The 16387-nt window shown below is 37.1% G+C and overlaps 1 protein-coding gene across 3 annotated transcripts in view; it reads right to left on the reverse strand.

Annotated features, from left to right (window-relative positions):
• Positions 1-1618: 1618 nt before the first annotated feature.
• Positions 1619-16387, reverse strand: part of pde3a (phosphodiesterase 3A, cGMP-inhibited) — a 74235-nt gene continuing 59466 nt past the window's right edge. For all 3 annotated transcript variants that reach the window (XM_026943468.3, XM_026943467.3, XM_026943466.3), the window contains exons 11-15: positions 16151-16350; positions 14230-14433; positions 13989-14150; positions 10868-11141; positions 1619-8454 (exon numbers count right to left, since the gene is read on the reverse strand). In XM_026943468.3, the coding sequence (XP_026799269.2) occupies positions 8171-8454; positions 10868-11141; positions 13989-14150; positions 14230-14433; positions 16151-16350 (1124 nt within the window). In that variant the 3' untranslated portion in view covers positions 1619-8170. The remainder of the gene's footprint in view (positions 8455-10867; positions 11142-13988; positions 14151-14229; positions 14434-16150; positions 16351-16387) is intronic.

A 16387-nucleotide genomic window follows, 5' to 3' on the forward strand; every position in this document is an offset into this window, starting at 1 on the left:
CAGGCTATTTTGCAATGGGTTAGCCGCACCCATGATTAGCACTGTCAATGCTTCTGCTCGCCGACGCTCAGTGAGTTCGGCTGCCCATTCGCATTCGCCCAACAGCTTCGAGATGCCTGTCGATGGTGCCTGCTGGCAGAGAAGCATGGCACCCGAAGATGTAGTTGACGTAGTGGTGCTGGAGCAATTTGTCTGGGGAGGCCTCACTTGGACCGTTGATGTCAGCTCTGCATCAGGAAGACACGGAGGTTGGAGACGGCCTTCCTCTCTGGGATTTCCCTTTCGAGAAGTCACAAGACAAAACCCTCAGGCACGCCTTCAACCACGTGAAAGTAATTGATGGTCAGTGAGTTCAGCCCAACATTGCACTCTCCTTCCCCTATCTTGCGATTATTAAAGATACAAGGTTAGAGTGACACAGCACACTCAAACAAAAGAAGAAACAATCCAGTTATTGGTCCCAAAGAGCTGTCGGGAAATATTATTTGATCATCCATAATCATGATAATCCAATGGCCAAAACACTGAACCATCTCATGGCCCTGTTCTGTTGGCCCTCTTCTATTAGCAATTTTCACAGGTGGTGTGCACTTGTCGCAAAAGTCAGATGGTTAATCCACCTGCCACCCCAAAAGTGCCATTGCACCCCCATCCTTTAACTGAGGTCCCCTCAATAATAATGGGGGTAATCAAGGAGTCCCACAGCAGTGACTGGTCCAGTCATATGGTCCTAGTTTCAAAGACAGACGGTTTGGTCCGGTTCTGTGTGGACTTTAGAAATTTGATGCACACACACACACACACACACACACACACAGATAGATAGATAGATAACCTTTCTTATGCTTCAAGATATCATTCTTGATATCTTCATTTGCTAAGATATAATTTTTTCAGTGTAGTTGTTTCAAGAACCGGTAAATTATTCCTGCATTGTAAACGCTGACACTCGTTCTTTCATCTAGACAACACAGTGCATTCCTCTTCTTATCTCTTACCTCCTGTCACCAATTCTGTTGTACTTTGTTATTTAGTTTCTTTTAACCTTGATGGAGAAAGTGGTCCTTGTGATACTGAGTTCCTTACTCTTTATCACCACCATAAGTGTGTTTTGAAATATGGAGAGAAAATACCAAAGAAGATAAACAGTTACTTGTAAGAACCCTGAGTTTGCAAGATCACAGCAGTGGCTAGTATTGGTGTGAAGACAATTATCTCTGCCTTCTATAACCGTATAACAGCATTACTAATAACACAAAAGTGTGAGAATAAATAATCATGTGTCTGTAAGTGCTGCATGGTGAAAGGTCTTGACATGGCTAACAATAAAATCATGATTAGATAGTTCAAACCTTTGGTAATGGTGATAATCATGTGTGAAAGCAATTGGTCTCCCTTTGGTCTCTGATGATTCAGGCCACTAGGATCCTCTCATGAGCCACTGCCTTAAATTCTCTCAGCTCCATTCTTTAGAAATATTAGATAAATTTGCCCATACTCAAGATATTTTCACTTGCTAAGATATCTTTTTTTTTTTTGCAGTGTGAAGAACGATTTTAAAAATGACATGCGACCCCTTTACAAACATTACAGGATGATAAAAAAAAAAAACAGAGACTGAATATCACAACATTTAATACAGTATTAAACTGTATTCACATAACATAAACAATGTTCAGATAGTGACAAATTCTAGTAATATCAGTATATATTTCTTGTATAATACATTTTACCAAGAGGCACTTCCAGCATTTTCTGGCCATAGAGAAGCTATAGGATAGTGAGTAAATTATAAAACATTAAAAATAAATAATGTTTATTCAAAAGACATTTGTTATTGTTTTCTCCATGCCCTCCATTAACAATATCGTGTTTTGTACAAAATGGAACAATAGACATCAATAAACTGAATATTTTACTTCATAAATACTGGTGAATTGTACAGCTCCCTTTTGTATAGGTATTGCTACATATCTTAAGTGCAACATACTAGTGAGAAGAAAAGAATTTTTTTTGGCCAGTGAGGTACCCATCACATATAAAAACGTTTCTCACTGATCATGTCGAGAGTGTGAATCTTATGTATTTCTTTTGGTGAAAGAAGAGTGCACAATGACCACCATCACCAGGTGCATATAGATAACAGGCTGACAACAGTTACAGACTGACAAAAGACACAAACAAGGAGGATAAGAATGACAATGAAAGAAAATCAGGCATCAGATAAAATGTTTCCCAAGTCAACAACTGTATGATTTCATATGAACATGCCTCCTTACCAAAACAGGTTGTTGTGACTGGACAAAGCCAAGGCTTTGATGGATAAATTCAGCATATCCATGCTTTCTTTACCCTGATTCACCATAATATAAACACTGTGTATATTGTATAATTATTAACAGGAAACCAAACTTTTCATTCACTCACCGAACTTGTGTAATACAGATAATAATAAAATAGAAGGACAAGCAAGAAGCTGCAATATTCTGACTGAACTGAACCATAAACAGTATCAAAAAGGCACATGCAGGACAGTGAAATAAATCTACTGGTAACATAAACAGACAACAAAATTCTGTCCCTTTCTACCTACCTTCTCTATCTAATCACATGCATGATCTATGAATTAAGATACTGTATGTGGAACTTTATAGTTCCTGATCAGGTTTGCGTTTTTTTTTTTTGTTTTTGTTTTTTTAAATTCAGCAGGTTAAATACACAAAGGGCTAAAATGGCACCAATGCCATGATTGAATACATGTTCGTCTACTTAAGTATACCATATGGAATTCCAGGGGAATGGTTTAGACGTTAGCTGGGACATGAATGAGCACAGCTATATTTCACCCTTCATCATTAAAGAATCATAACAAAACACAGAGATGAGTTTGAATAGAGCTGGAAATATAGAAACTTTAGTATCTAGTATGCAAATATGTTTAATAAATTACCTTCGAAGAAAAATTTCCCATATAAAATAGTGAGAGCTTTGATGACTTTATGAAAATTAGCGAACCATACAAAACAGGCATTTTTTCCCCTCAGTGTGCAGAATAAAAATTTAAAAGAAAGAAGTGTTACACAATATTTACAATGCTGCTGTATTTTGACAACCAGGAATCTCAAGTCACAAACTAAAGACAAAAAAAAAAAAAAAAAAGAAAAATAATGCAAATTGACAGTAGATAAAGTAGATAAAAGGAATGACCTTGTTCTAAATAGATTAAAGTAATGACGTTGATCTCAGTCTGATGGTCTCAGGGACACTGCTATATCATGAGTATGTGATGTTTTAAAACATTAGAAGAGTCCAAACAAGGTCACAATACTGTGGAGTCTGAACTGTATGGAAGTACATAAAATCTTATCACCAGGAGGGAAAGTTAAATGGATGGTGAATATACAATTTAAATAATTAAAATGCTCTGAAGTTTTATAACAGGATAGTGAAGGCTTGCGATACTTCATGTGATTTTTTAATTTTACTACATAAATATTAACCTATTTATTTTACCAAGGTAACATTAGTAGTAGTGATGTACTTTGGAATGACTATGCCAGGTGATACTTCCTTGCTTACTTGCAACCAGAAAGTCCTAGTAACATACGGTGAAGTTAGCCTTAAAGATTGAGATGCCTAAAATAAATAGGAAGATGAATGAGAATATTGCCCAAATATTGATTGAAAAGTAGCTTGATTACAGCAGATACCATCTGTTTCTGCGTATGATTTTAAAGAATGCTTCAGTCTGCATTTGCTGAATAAAAAAAACGTCTTCATACAAGGTCACACTTACAGAGATAGTCCTATGCCTTACCATTTATAATGTTTTAGCACACACATATGGAGTCAAACTGAGGTCTTTAATGGTGACAAAAAAGAACATACACTATACGGCCAAAAGTTTGTGGATACCCGACCATCACACAGAAGATGTGCTTGTTGAACATCCCACTGCAAATTTATTCCCCCTTTGCTGTTATAATAAGCTCCACTCTTCTGGGAAGCTTTCCACTAGATGTTGGAGCGTGGCTGTGGGGATTTGTGTTCATTCAGCTACAAGAGCATTAGTGAGGTCAGGCGCTGATGTTGGGATGTCGAGGAGGTCTGGGGTTCAGTCGGTGTTCCAGTTCATCCCAAAGGTGTTCAGTGGGGTTGAGGTCAGGGCTCTGTGCAGGACACTCGAGTTCTTCCACTCCAACCTTCACACACCATGTCTTCATAAAGGGAAATTTTATTCTATACAATTGAATGTTTCCAATTTGGGGAAAGCCCTCAAATGGGTGTGATGGTCAGGTGTCAACAAACATTTGGTCATAGAGTGTATCACAAAGATGAGGCCTCACTCTACTGCAAAAATATTTAGATATTGCAAACATGACTGAGGAATTGATACACTTTTTTCTGCAGTATTTTCTACAATGTTTGCAATGCCACTCTGTCATAGTTTATTGTTTAACATTTTAATATGACGCTTCAGTTTAGTCATTGACAAGAGTGAGGACAGAGCAATCACAACCACAGTAGAAGGGATATTATATATGATTCGCATCATTGAGCCACCACACAAAAAAATCTTACACAGTCGTCACTGCCTTTTACCATTAGCAGCTGATCAACACCGAGTCAGTTTTTAAACAGGGCAAATAGTTGTCCTTTCTTTCTTTTCAGTAAAGATTGAATCTGTAACCACACTTAACAAGTTGGATTCTAGGAAATAATATAAACATCTTATTTACTCACAGGTGGGGTCAGTGTTGGGCAGTGGTGTCAAGCTATTAGTATTCCAGTACCAAAGTGGTAGCATCGCTTTGTTAGCATAATGTTTTTTTGTTAGAGTGAATTGCAAGTAGTTTAGAAATGTTTTATTAATTGTTTTGTATTGTTTTTAAATGCCAAACCATTCCATTTCCTGAACATACACAATATACAGTATTTTTTATGGTTGGGGTGCAGTGTTTTCTTCAGCAACATTAAAGGCTACTCTTGACTATAACGTGTGGCTGAGATACATACTTTTTATGTATACTTACACATACTTGTAGCTTGGCTAACTACATTTTAAATAGCATGTCCAACATGGTCCTGCGTTGTGTCTATTCAGTAAGTCAGAATCCCTTACTGAAAATTTATTATACTTTAGTACTTTAGCACATATATCATGGTATACCTACTGTTTTCATTTTTTACTTGGGATGAAAACTATTCTTCTTACTAAAATTATTACGTGTTTTTGTGTCTACTCTGAAGAATATTTCGAAAATACTATTTAGACACTAGCCAGATGCTTATTAATGACTGTACCATACTTGAACTTTACTTGTGAATAAGCTGCATATTTACCTTAAAGTAGACATTCAGCTCAGTCTATGCACACTTTAAAACAATAAACCAACAATTAAAACAACAACAACAAAAAGAAACCTCTAAAAAATGAAATTAATTTATCCCAAATCAAATGAAGGTTACAGTCTGGGCATTTTCTCTACGACACATGAAGACCTCTCCTACATCCTAGCTGAGCACATCACCCCTGCGCTACTCGGGAACTGCTTTTAAACAAATAAATTGTTCAGTCTTTTATTCATTGTCAAGTTGGATCCCCTTCATTCGTATGAAACCTAATAAGAAATTTCATGTGGACCCAATGTAAATAGACCTGGCTAATGAGTATACTCAGAAACAACTTTCCTCTCGTGTCAGTGTTCCTCTGTTGGCCATATCTCTCCTTCTTCTGTTTTATATATATATATATACATAGCAAAAAGTAATGAAAAAATACAAAGAAAACATGGTGCCAAAAGCGTCATCTCCTCAGTTTTGTTTGTATTATCTAAATGCTTTTTTGTTAGTCAGTAAGGCCTCAGAGTATTTTCTTTTTTAGGCACTATTAAAAAAAATTGATTTGATTCCAAATGAACTCAACTTGATTCCATACAAACATGCACTCACACACAGAGAAAGCACACCTGACGTACACATACCTTATTATCCGTAAAAAGCTTCAACAACGCAGTTGTTTATTGAAGTAATATTTGGCACAAACAGCTGCACTGTGAAAAAATATATATTATGCCCAACTTCATAATAATATGATGGCAATCATAAAACTACCATCAGTCTACAGTATGTGTCAGTATTGCTTAATGTGCTGGCTGTTGATAAGAAAGCGTACATTATGCTGCAAATTGAAGTGGGGATTTCTAAACTAAACTGAGGTGCAAAGACAAACACCCAATTCCCACTTTGCAATTCTACAAATTTAATTAGCACCCCTTCTAAATTATGGCACAGTAGCATCAGGCGCAAGCTGATTACGTCTATAAAAGAACATCAGACTGCATTATCTATCCCTGAACTGCAGTCACAATCAATCGGCTTCTCCCTTTGTCCCTGTGTCTAAGGCAGCCCAGGCAGCACACATCGGTGCTGTAGCTGTTTGTAGTGAACTGCTCTCTTGCATGTGTCGATACACCATGTCTCATGCCTATGTGGGGTTCTCCTTTGAGTTACAGGGGTTAGCTGCTTAGCAGTTCACATGCCTATGTGCATGACTACGGTGCCTCTAGGACATAGCAGCTATCGGATGGCTGGAGTATGAGTGGCCTTCCTTGTTTAGCGAGAGTGCATGACTTTATCCAATGCTTTCTCTTTAGCCTCCAAGCAGGGCACGTCATATTTGTTTTTTTATTTTTGGAACTGGGTGAAAGCTGTTTGCTTTCTGTATTAAACATGTAACAAAAAAGGAATCATACGAGCATTGAGGCAAAATTAGAAAAACAATCAGGTTTGAGTCTTTGGGTGCATTTACACTTGCATTTCTATGTATATAATCTCTATATGGATATATACTTGCTACTCAAGATGCATGAAATGACCAACAGATCTAAGATTCGGCTGATAACTGGCAATTCAAACGTGTGGGTCAAAGACACAGAAGGCTGAAATGGCACGAATACCAGGACTGAATACATGCTGTGTCCTAACTATAGGATGTGGGATTGTGTGGAATTGATTTACTTCGGTTTTAATAAGCAAAGTAACTGCATTGCATACTTCATCTTTAAAGAATCATATTATACAAAAACACACAGGTATGAACTTGAATAGAGCTGGAGCTTTAGTACGTAGTGTCTATGTAACGTCTTTCTAACTAACCATATAAAAACAGGAGATTCTGTTTTTCCAAATGTGCACTGGCAGAATAAGTATTCGAAAGGAAGAAATGTTACACAGTATTTACAGTGCTGTTATGTCTTGATAAACAGGAATGTCAGGTCACAAACGAAAGCTATTGCAACCCAAAAAAAAAAAAAAAAACCTGAAAAATGATTTTGAAAAAAGTAACAGGTAATTTATATTAACAAGGACAAACACTTGAACATTCACTAGTGTACCTGCAAAGTCATGGTGCCTAACTCTACAGGCAGGTGGTGAACCTGTGGAGGCATGAAACTTGCACAGGAAATCAAGTGGCAAACAAAAGAAAAGGACAGATGTTTTTAACTTAAAAAGAAAAAAGATTAGATAAGTAGTGTTACACATGTGGTGCATGCTATTTCCTGAACCTTCTTTCCTTCATATGGATTATGGTGTATTTGAGTGTTAAGGAATGTGTACTTCCCCATCACATTGCTATGAGCTCAAAAGGGGCTAGGTGTATCATGACGGACTTCATTCTTGCATCAGTCTAATACCAGGGTCCTTAAAAATACTTGCTGAAATGAATAGACTAAAAAGTACACATAACTGAGACCCTGGTCATGGAAGTTGTTTTGGAACTAATTGGTGGTTTGGCCACCACCAGAGTGGGGAGTTTTCATGTTAATTTCAGAAATCCCATTTTATTGGATCTAGCAAATAAGCCCTACCCGAAGACGCTCGGATACCACCCTTGTTTCGTATAGAAACTTGTTCACCTAAAGAATCTACAGTGTTGTGTCTTAGTGATGTGCTGGCAACCATTTATCAGGAGTCTTGTTTGGAAATAAAGGCTTTGTGACAATATCCTAGACTAGATAACTCTCTCGTTCACTCCATATCTCCTGATCCTCCGAAGTCTCATCCCATCTCCGTATTTTTCTCTCCATGATTTTCTACAGCTTGTGTCTTGAGTTTCAGTTTCCTGATATTTCTTAACTGTTTCCTGTTGCTTTCTCGTGTCCTCACTTTATTCAGTCTGTTCATCTTCTATTGATGCGTCATATCGCTGCTCCTCTGATGGCCATATCTCTCCTCCTTCTGTTTTTTGCTCCTGGTCCACTGTTGGCTTGTCCTTGCTTATTGTCTCCTCCTCCTCTTCGTGAATGGCCAGGATTGGGTCAGAGGCTTTGTTTGGCTTTGTTTGGCTTTGGGCCTCCTCAGCAATGACCTTCTTCCACATTTCATGATTCTCCAAAAGGTACTGAGTGATCTGACAGAAGACTTTCTGTCGCATGTTGGGCATCAGTTTCTCTACAACAGATAATAAAATGATTAACCTTAAATTTACTTCAAGATAGAAGATGCAATTTTTGGGGATTTGCTGATTTCAACACCTTCTCTGATAGATATACAGTATGTTATAGCACATATAACTCCTCATGAGCATTATTCCAAAATCTTATGAGTGGCATGTCAATTCACTTTCAAAGAATATTTCTAAGTAGTACTGTATGTCGAAATAGTAACAAACAAACAAACAAACAAAAAATTTGTAGTTCACTAACTTGACACAAATTTGAAGTTACTATTTGGTATAGTTCTTTAGCTGTAAATTATTGCAATTGTTTAACGTATTTCTTCTTCCTTGTATATATATATATACATATATATATATATATATATATATATATATATATATATATTAGTGAAGCTATCTTGAATAAAGTTATCTAATATTTCTCATTATGAGCTTATTATATAACAAATATAAAACCATTAAGAATATTTATGGACATATTTACTCATTTCAAGCTTAAAACTGTCGTATCCTATTGGCAGATAATTTTGCTTCTTTCTAGAAATAAACTGGCGTCGGTTAAAATGGAGAAAAGGAAGCCACATGGACATGGGGAGAACATGGTGGAACCTCATATGGACATGGGGAGAACATAAAAAACTCCTCACAAACAGTAACTTGAGCCCAGGATCGAAGTGAGGACTCTGACACTAAGAGGCAGCAAAGCTACCCATTACTGCCCTGTGCCACACAGCACGTTTACACTCTGAAAATGAATGATACAAAAATGGTTTAAAGTGCCCAAAAACTGCCTAAGCTCTGACGTTGTGCAGACAACCACTTCTAAAATGTAGTGACCTACAGTTACTCACAAAAAAATACAAACTATTACTATTACTAAATATTACAAAGAGTGGCTGCAGTCAGTTCATACCCCAAAATATTCTGAAAATATGCAAGATTTTCCTGCATAATATTAGTGACAGGCATTTCAGGCAAAATTACTATTCATTTTTTAAGGAATTATTTGAATTATATTGAATTATTTGAATTAGAAGTGGGATAAAGTAGTGACACTTTCCACTTTTAAACTTTATTTAAATTCATAACATCCTTACGAGGCAGCGAGGTAACTTAAGGCATGTTTATCTAGCTAAGTTTATCTAGCTAAGTTAAGCGTTTCCTTACCGTACTGCCACACAGTTAGTCGAAGATGAAGAATGACAAAATCACTGTTATGGAAAAGGAGCACTGAATGATTCACACATTTTACTGTGTCACTGGCCGTGTTAGGAGTGACACTGATGATATGTCAACACGCCATGATATGCTGATGAGGGTGGTGCCTTTTTGTCTTAAACTGAGATACGTTTTCATGTTTTCATCCATAAAAATACAACTGTTTGTTTAATAATAAGTATAAATAAAAATAAGTAGATAAAATAATGACTAAAATAAAAAATAAGATAAATAATAAGTAATAAAATAATGAAACAGGTCTGCTTTCAGATTTGAAGCTAATACACAGTGTGTCTTAATGAAGCAGGACACCAACCTTGTAAAGGGCAAAATGCTCTTAACCAGGCCACACATTCATGCAACACATTTAATTAACTGTTAAATAATACTCATAAATGCTTAATTCACTGTTTGAGTTGCTAGTATTCCCTCGAATATTAAATACTGAAAATAGTGACCCATCCCTAATCTTACATGACGCTAACATTAGGTAACGTTTCAGTGTTACTCACTCGACTGTCTTTTGCTCCAGCGGGCTTTGAATGTTGTCATTATAAGAATCCTAAATTGTATTCTGTTAAACAAACATACACTACATTGGCTCTACAAAACCATTTCATATTTTATATTCTTTGTAGTGAGCATGAAAATGAACAGGAAGCCATTTGGAATATTTATTAATGTTTATAATAAAATGATGCTCTTGACTCCTTGTGTCATTACTTAAGAAAATAAAATTATAATTTTTTACCTGTTGATGAGGTTTTCACTGGTTTATGAGACACAAATGCATAATGTGGCATTACTACTGATGTTTGCTATCAAAATGATAAGGTCAAACACCCAGATTAATATTCATGTTCATCTTTTCATCTTTTAAGTAATGACATTTCAAAAGTAATTTATTCAATGAATTTGACAGGCCTGGTATTTGGCGAGTTCGCAGTCTGTGTGTATGTAAGCCTGTACAGTAACATCAACTGTCCCACCTCTATTCATTTCAAATAAATGCTGTTTAACTCTTGTCCATGCCATCAGAATGCAAACCTTATGAAAAAAGAAGCTTCTGGACCTATATAAATGGACGTGTACTGATGAGGACACTAGATTTTGATGTATAAAACTGGCAGACTTTAAATCCTCCAATGATAAAAACATAAAATGTGTACAAAATGGATATGAACATACGAGACTGATCTGAGTTGGTGGAGGCATCTTCCTCGGTTGAATCTTCTTCTTCTTCTTCTTCTTCTTCATCAGTCTCCTCCACACCAGATCCTTCTTCAGCATCACTGGGCTGAGGCTCCACCCACCGGCCAGGCATGAGGGCAGCTGTGTCATAGGAGCTGCAGAGCGGCCCTACGATGTGTGTGATGAAAGACTCCTGCAACTTGGCTAGCTGGGGGGCTGAGCGGTCCATGAATGGGCTGATGGGTAATTCCAGGCTGGCCTCCTCATCACCCTGATAGACAGTGCAAAGAGAGCAACAGATTATATTGGGTAAATCTGAGGTACACACCATTAAAGAGACAGGTCTCTTATGAATGAATATTATTTATTATTTTTTTAACGAATTGATTTGTTATTTATTTTATTATACACTATATGGGCAAAAGTATGTGGACACCTGAGCATTACACCCATGTGTGGTTCTTCTCCAAGCTGTTGCTACAAAGTTGGAAGCACACAATTCTCTAGAATGTCTTTGTGTACTGTAGCGTTACAGTTTCCCTTCACTGGAACTAAGAGACTCAAACCTGTTCCAGCATGACAATGCCCCTGTGCACAAAGCGAGCTCCATGAAGACATGGTGTGTGAAGGTTGGAGTGGAAGAACTCGAGTGTCCTGCACAGAGCCCTGACCTCAACCCCACTGAACACCTTTGGGATGAACTGGAACACCGACTGAACCCCAGACCTCCTCGACATCCCAACATCAGCGCCTGACCTCACTAATGCTCTTGTAGCTGAATGAACACAAATCCCCACAGCCACGCTCCAACATCTAGTGGAAAGCTTCCCAGAAGAGTGGAGCTTATTATAACAGCAACTCCATATTAACGCCCATGGTTTTGGAATGGGAAGTTTACATGCTTTTGGCCATATAGTGTATAAAACTCAGTGTCTGACAAACTTTTTCTTTGTCACAGCCCTTTATCTGCATACATTATTGATATACGTTCCATTATTCTGTGGCTGCATTCATGCTTATAAGCATACATGGATCAGATAACATATATAAAATAAATCTTCAAGAAACATTAGAACGCATCTGCTTGTTTATTTAACTAAACAAGCTAAGAGATTAGCTTGCTACCTAATTAACATTGTAACGCTTTGACACAAATTTCACGAATATTGTAATGTTACGGAATGCTGGCAATCGCACTGGACTGATTTCTCCACGGTAAAAGTGTGGCAGATCCTCACCCAGTCTGAACGTTCAGGCACCATTTTTAAATAAATAAAAATCAACACACTTCTATTACATATAACTATGGATCTATCAATCTGACAAGTTCAGCTTTCTATCTAAATATAATGAAAAGATTTGATTTTCCTGGCCTGCATTGCCTGGACTGTATGTGGTATCTGTGTTTTGTACAGTTTGCCTGTCACATCAGTCTTAATTCTGAATTTTTCAATATAGTTTTCAGATGCCCTGTTTCCTGAAAGTATGTAGCTGCAATGACAGTTTTCACATTTTGATCAACCAGCTAACTCATATTAATCCACTTTCCCCCCAAAACAAATGATTTTCTGTGACATTTTAATTTTTTGTTGGAAATGAAATGTTTGGAAATATAAAATATTTTTGTACTGACTGAATAATGCAGACGTCATCAAATAAACATGTAAAACAAAATTTGTACTAAAAATAGGATATCTAAGACTTAGACAGTACTGTAACATCAGTACTGAAACCTGCACTCATGACTCACAGTCCTCAGGATTTAGTCATCATATTTTATAAAAAGAAAGAGCGAGCTCACAAACACGGTGAGTGGATTTTTTCTCAGCTTTTTACTAAAACATGTAGAATGAGTGTGTATGTGTGTATGATATGCAGTATAATTTATTCTGTTGTATTTGCTTGTTTGGTTTTTATAAAGAATGGTCATGCTCTCATTCTGTCTAGTGTGTGTGCAGGAGACTAAATACCTAAAAATAATCGAATTTACAAATAAAAAAAATTCTTACATTTGTCTGGTCAAGCCTAAACTTGTTTGTTTAGGGGGTGAAAGCAAAATGCGTTATCCACCATGTTATTTTAATAATTTAACAATGCTTCAGATCATTTTGATCCAAAAAAAAAAATGAATGTTTATGGCTTAAGAGTTATTGGATCATACTTCATTGTGGACAAAATAAGGCTAAATTGCATTCTAAAAAAATAATATTAAAAGTTTTAGCAATACGTGTTAGCAGATGTGTGTCCTTACACATACCTGTACTTAAATACATTTAAAAGATATGATATAGCCAGTATTAAAAATCCTTAATTGCCAAAATTGCCAAGAAATTAGGAATTTGGAATGACATTCAGGCATAGACAATGAACCACAGCTGCCAAGGCCTCTTGTTTCTATGGCAACCAGTGGCACTGTCTTTCAAAAGGCCATCATGTATGTGTGCTTTGTTCTGTCATCTAGAATGAATCATTCAAGAACCAGAGAGAGAGAGCGAGAGAGAGAGAGAGAGAGAGAGAGAGGTTACGCATTAGGGGTTTCTAATGCTGTAAATGGAGTCTTGACAAATCTGTCATCTTCTCCCTTCGGTTCACAACTGCAGCACCTTTTCTCACATGAACTGCTTATCTACTGTAAACACGAGGGGTGTCGAGGAAATGAAATGTGACTTGTTATTGTGATACATTGCATAATATGCTCACATATACAATTCACTGGGACCTGTGTGCAGGTAAACACACATGCACATCCACCCACCCAACCATCCACACACACACACACACACACACACACACACACAGAGAGTCTATTTAGCGTATTAATTGGTGTCTATTGCTGTCAGCAGTGCAGTTGTAAAACCATTATCTTCAACACTACTGAAAAGGACAAGGCTGGTTGCCAGGAAACAACATGTCCCTGCTTTTCTCGAGTGACACTGGGTCAGCATTACTGATGCACCAACTGCTTGCTAAGAACATTTGTATTATTGCAACACAGGGTGTTACTGAGAACTTAAGATTTCACTCAGTACTAAAGCTTCTTGACATTCATAGATAGTGAATATCTCACAATTTCAGAGAATCAAGAGAAATGAAATATGTACACGATTGCACTGCGTACTTGCTCATAAAACTCATTGACAATGCCCTCTGTCCACTGCAGGTGAAGATCTTTGTGCTTCAGCGGCCCGTTAACATCAGCTAGCTTGATACACATCTGGCAGACCAGAAGTCGGTCATTCTCATGGGACCAGTCAATACCTGAGCAACCTTCATGCCCCACCTGCATGCAAATGACAAGTTTAAGTTAAAATGTAGTATATTATTTATGATTAATCTGTGTTATGGAAGTAAGATATCACCTTAGCGTTGAACTCAGCCAAAAAGTCAAAGTGCTTTTTCAGGTCAGTGGCTAGAATGGCCTCGATAACCAAAAAGCGAAAGCGCTTGAAATCCACGTGGTCTAGGTTGGCCAGAAAGTTGTACTCAGGCTGGGACATGAATAGATTCCAGGCAGAGGCAGCATGGTGATTCTCCAGAACTGAGCGGTCGTTGTACAGCACCGCCTGCAGAAGCATTCATACGAGCAGTTAACTGCAAGAGCATTTAAACATAACTGGTCCATGCAGTTATTACTAGTAGGGAAGCAGTGTGAGTTTTATGTTTAATGCAATAGGATATAATTAACAGATCATCAGGTTACAGCATGATAGTAATGTTTGTTTAATGGTAAATAAAAGTGTCACTAAAAATGTTATTAATGTGTTAATTTTTCAGGTTTCATAATGATGCTTTGTTTTTATTTTTCTTTATAAAGTTGCTGACCTTAATAAGAAATTGTTTATAAAATAATTTAAAAATTGAAATCTTAGGTGATATACTGTATACATACAGTGGGTTTGGAATGTATTTAGACCCCTTCAGTTTTTGCACTCTTTAATGTTAAGGATTTAATTTAAAATTACATTTATTTTTTTGCCCATCAGTCTCCATACTGTATCCCATAATGACAAAGAGAAAACAAGTTTTTAGAAACCAAAGCTCAAAACCTGACATCTCTCTTTTAGATAATATTTCTGATCCTTTATTCAGTACTTTGTAGAAGCACCTCTGGCAGCAATTACAGCTTTGAATCTTCTTGGAAAGTCTCTACAAGCTTTGCACACATGGATTTGGGCAGTTTCTCCCTTTACTCCAGTCTGAGGTCACGTGCAGGTTCAAGGACCTCTCTGTATTTTGCTGCATTCTTCCTTTCCTCAATTCTGACCAGTCTCCCTGTCCCTGCCTCTGAGGAGCATCATCACAGCATGATGCTGCCATCACCATGCTTCACCATAGGGATGATATAACCAGTTGATGAACAGTACCTGGTTTTTGCCAGACATAACGCTTGGAGTTCAGCCCAAACAGTTCAATTCTTGTTTCATTAGGGCAGAGAATTTTTTTTTGCTTTCAGAGTCCTTTAAGTGCCTGCTGTCTGCCTTTTACTCAGCAGTGGCTTGTGTCTAGCCACTCTACCATAAAGGCCTGACTGACTGAGTATCTCTGAGATGGTTGTCCTTCTGGCAAATTCTCTGTTGAGGACTTCTGAAGCTCTGTTAGAGTGGCCATTGTGTTCTTGGTCACTTCCCTCACTACGTCCATGCTGAAAGGCTGGAATCGCATAATTGCAAGTTGCAACTGATTTTGATTTTATTTTCCATTTAATTTTTTAATTTGCAGTTTGTCAGATATGTAGCCCAATGTTATAAAAAAGAAGAGATAAAGTATGTATTGCATTTTCATTTTAATTTTGGCACTCATTTTGCAGTTCATCAAGAAAATGAAAAGCCCAAATGTACCTTGTCTTTTCTGTTTCTTATTAGCATTTCAATTATAATTATGGCCACAAAATAGCAATATTATTAAGAAGAAAGAAAAGAAAAGGCAAATTGGGCATTGCATTTTAATATTTCAGTTTTAATTTTAACTGAACAGACTACATTCATGCTTGCTGTCATGCCTAACACCCACACCCATGATAAAAAGTGCCTTTGTCTTTTGCACACACAGTATTCTATACAGGAAATGTGTAATACATTTAAATACTAATGTGTATATCTATTATGATTTAGAAATTCATTGTGCTCAGGAAAAAAAAAATTGTTTCTCAATTTTAATAATACTCAGTCTAATAAGAATCAATCTATAATACACACAGATAGTAGATAGATAGAAATAGACTGCACCAGTTGCTGTGACGTACTGTAACTATTAATATTTTCCTTCACTGAGCAGTTCTACCTGTGGAGCACTGGTGGCCACCAGAAAGGCGTTGGTTCTGCCAGGATGGTCGTAGTCATGCATGGCTGCTGCCACATACAGTGCCATCAGCTCCAAGGCAGGAATAAGCCCTGAAAGACAGCCATAGCCATCCTCCATTTTTGGGTAGGTTTTAGAGAACAGATAATCTGTATTACCGTGACTGATCCCACTGACAGCGTCTACACAAATAAGGAGAAAGAAAAGACCATTAAAAGG

This window comes from Pangasianodon hypophthalmus, chromosome 18 (genome assembly GCF_027358585.1).
Source record: "Pangasianodon hypophthalmus isolate fPanHyp1 chromosome 18, fPanHyp1.pri, whole genome shotgun sequence".
Taxonomy (NCBI): Eukaryota; Metazoa; Chordata; class Actinopteri; order Siluriformes; family Pangasiidae; genus Pangasianodon; species Pangasianodon hypophthalmus.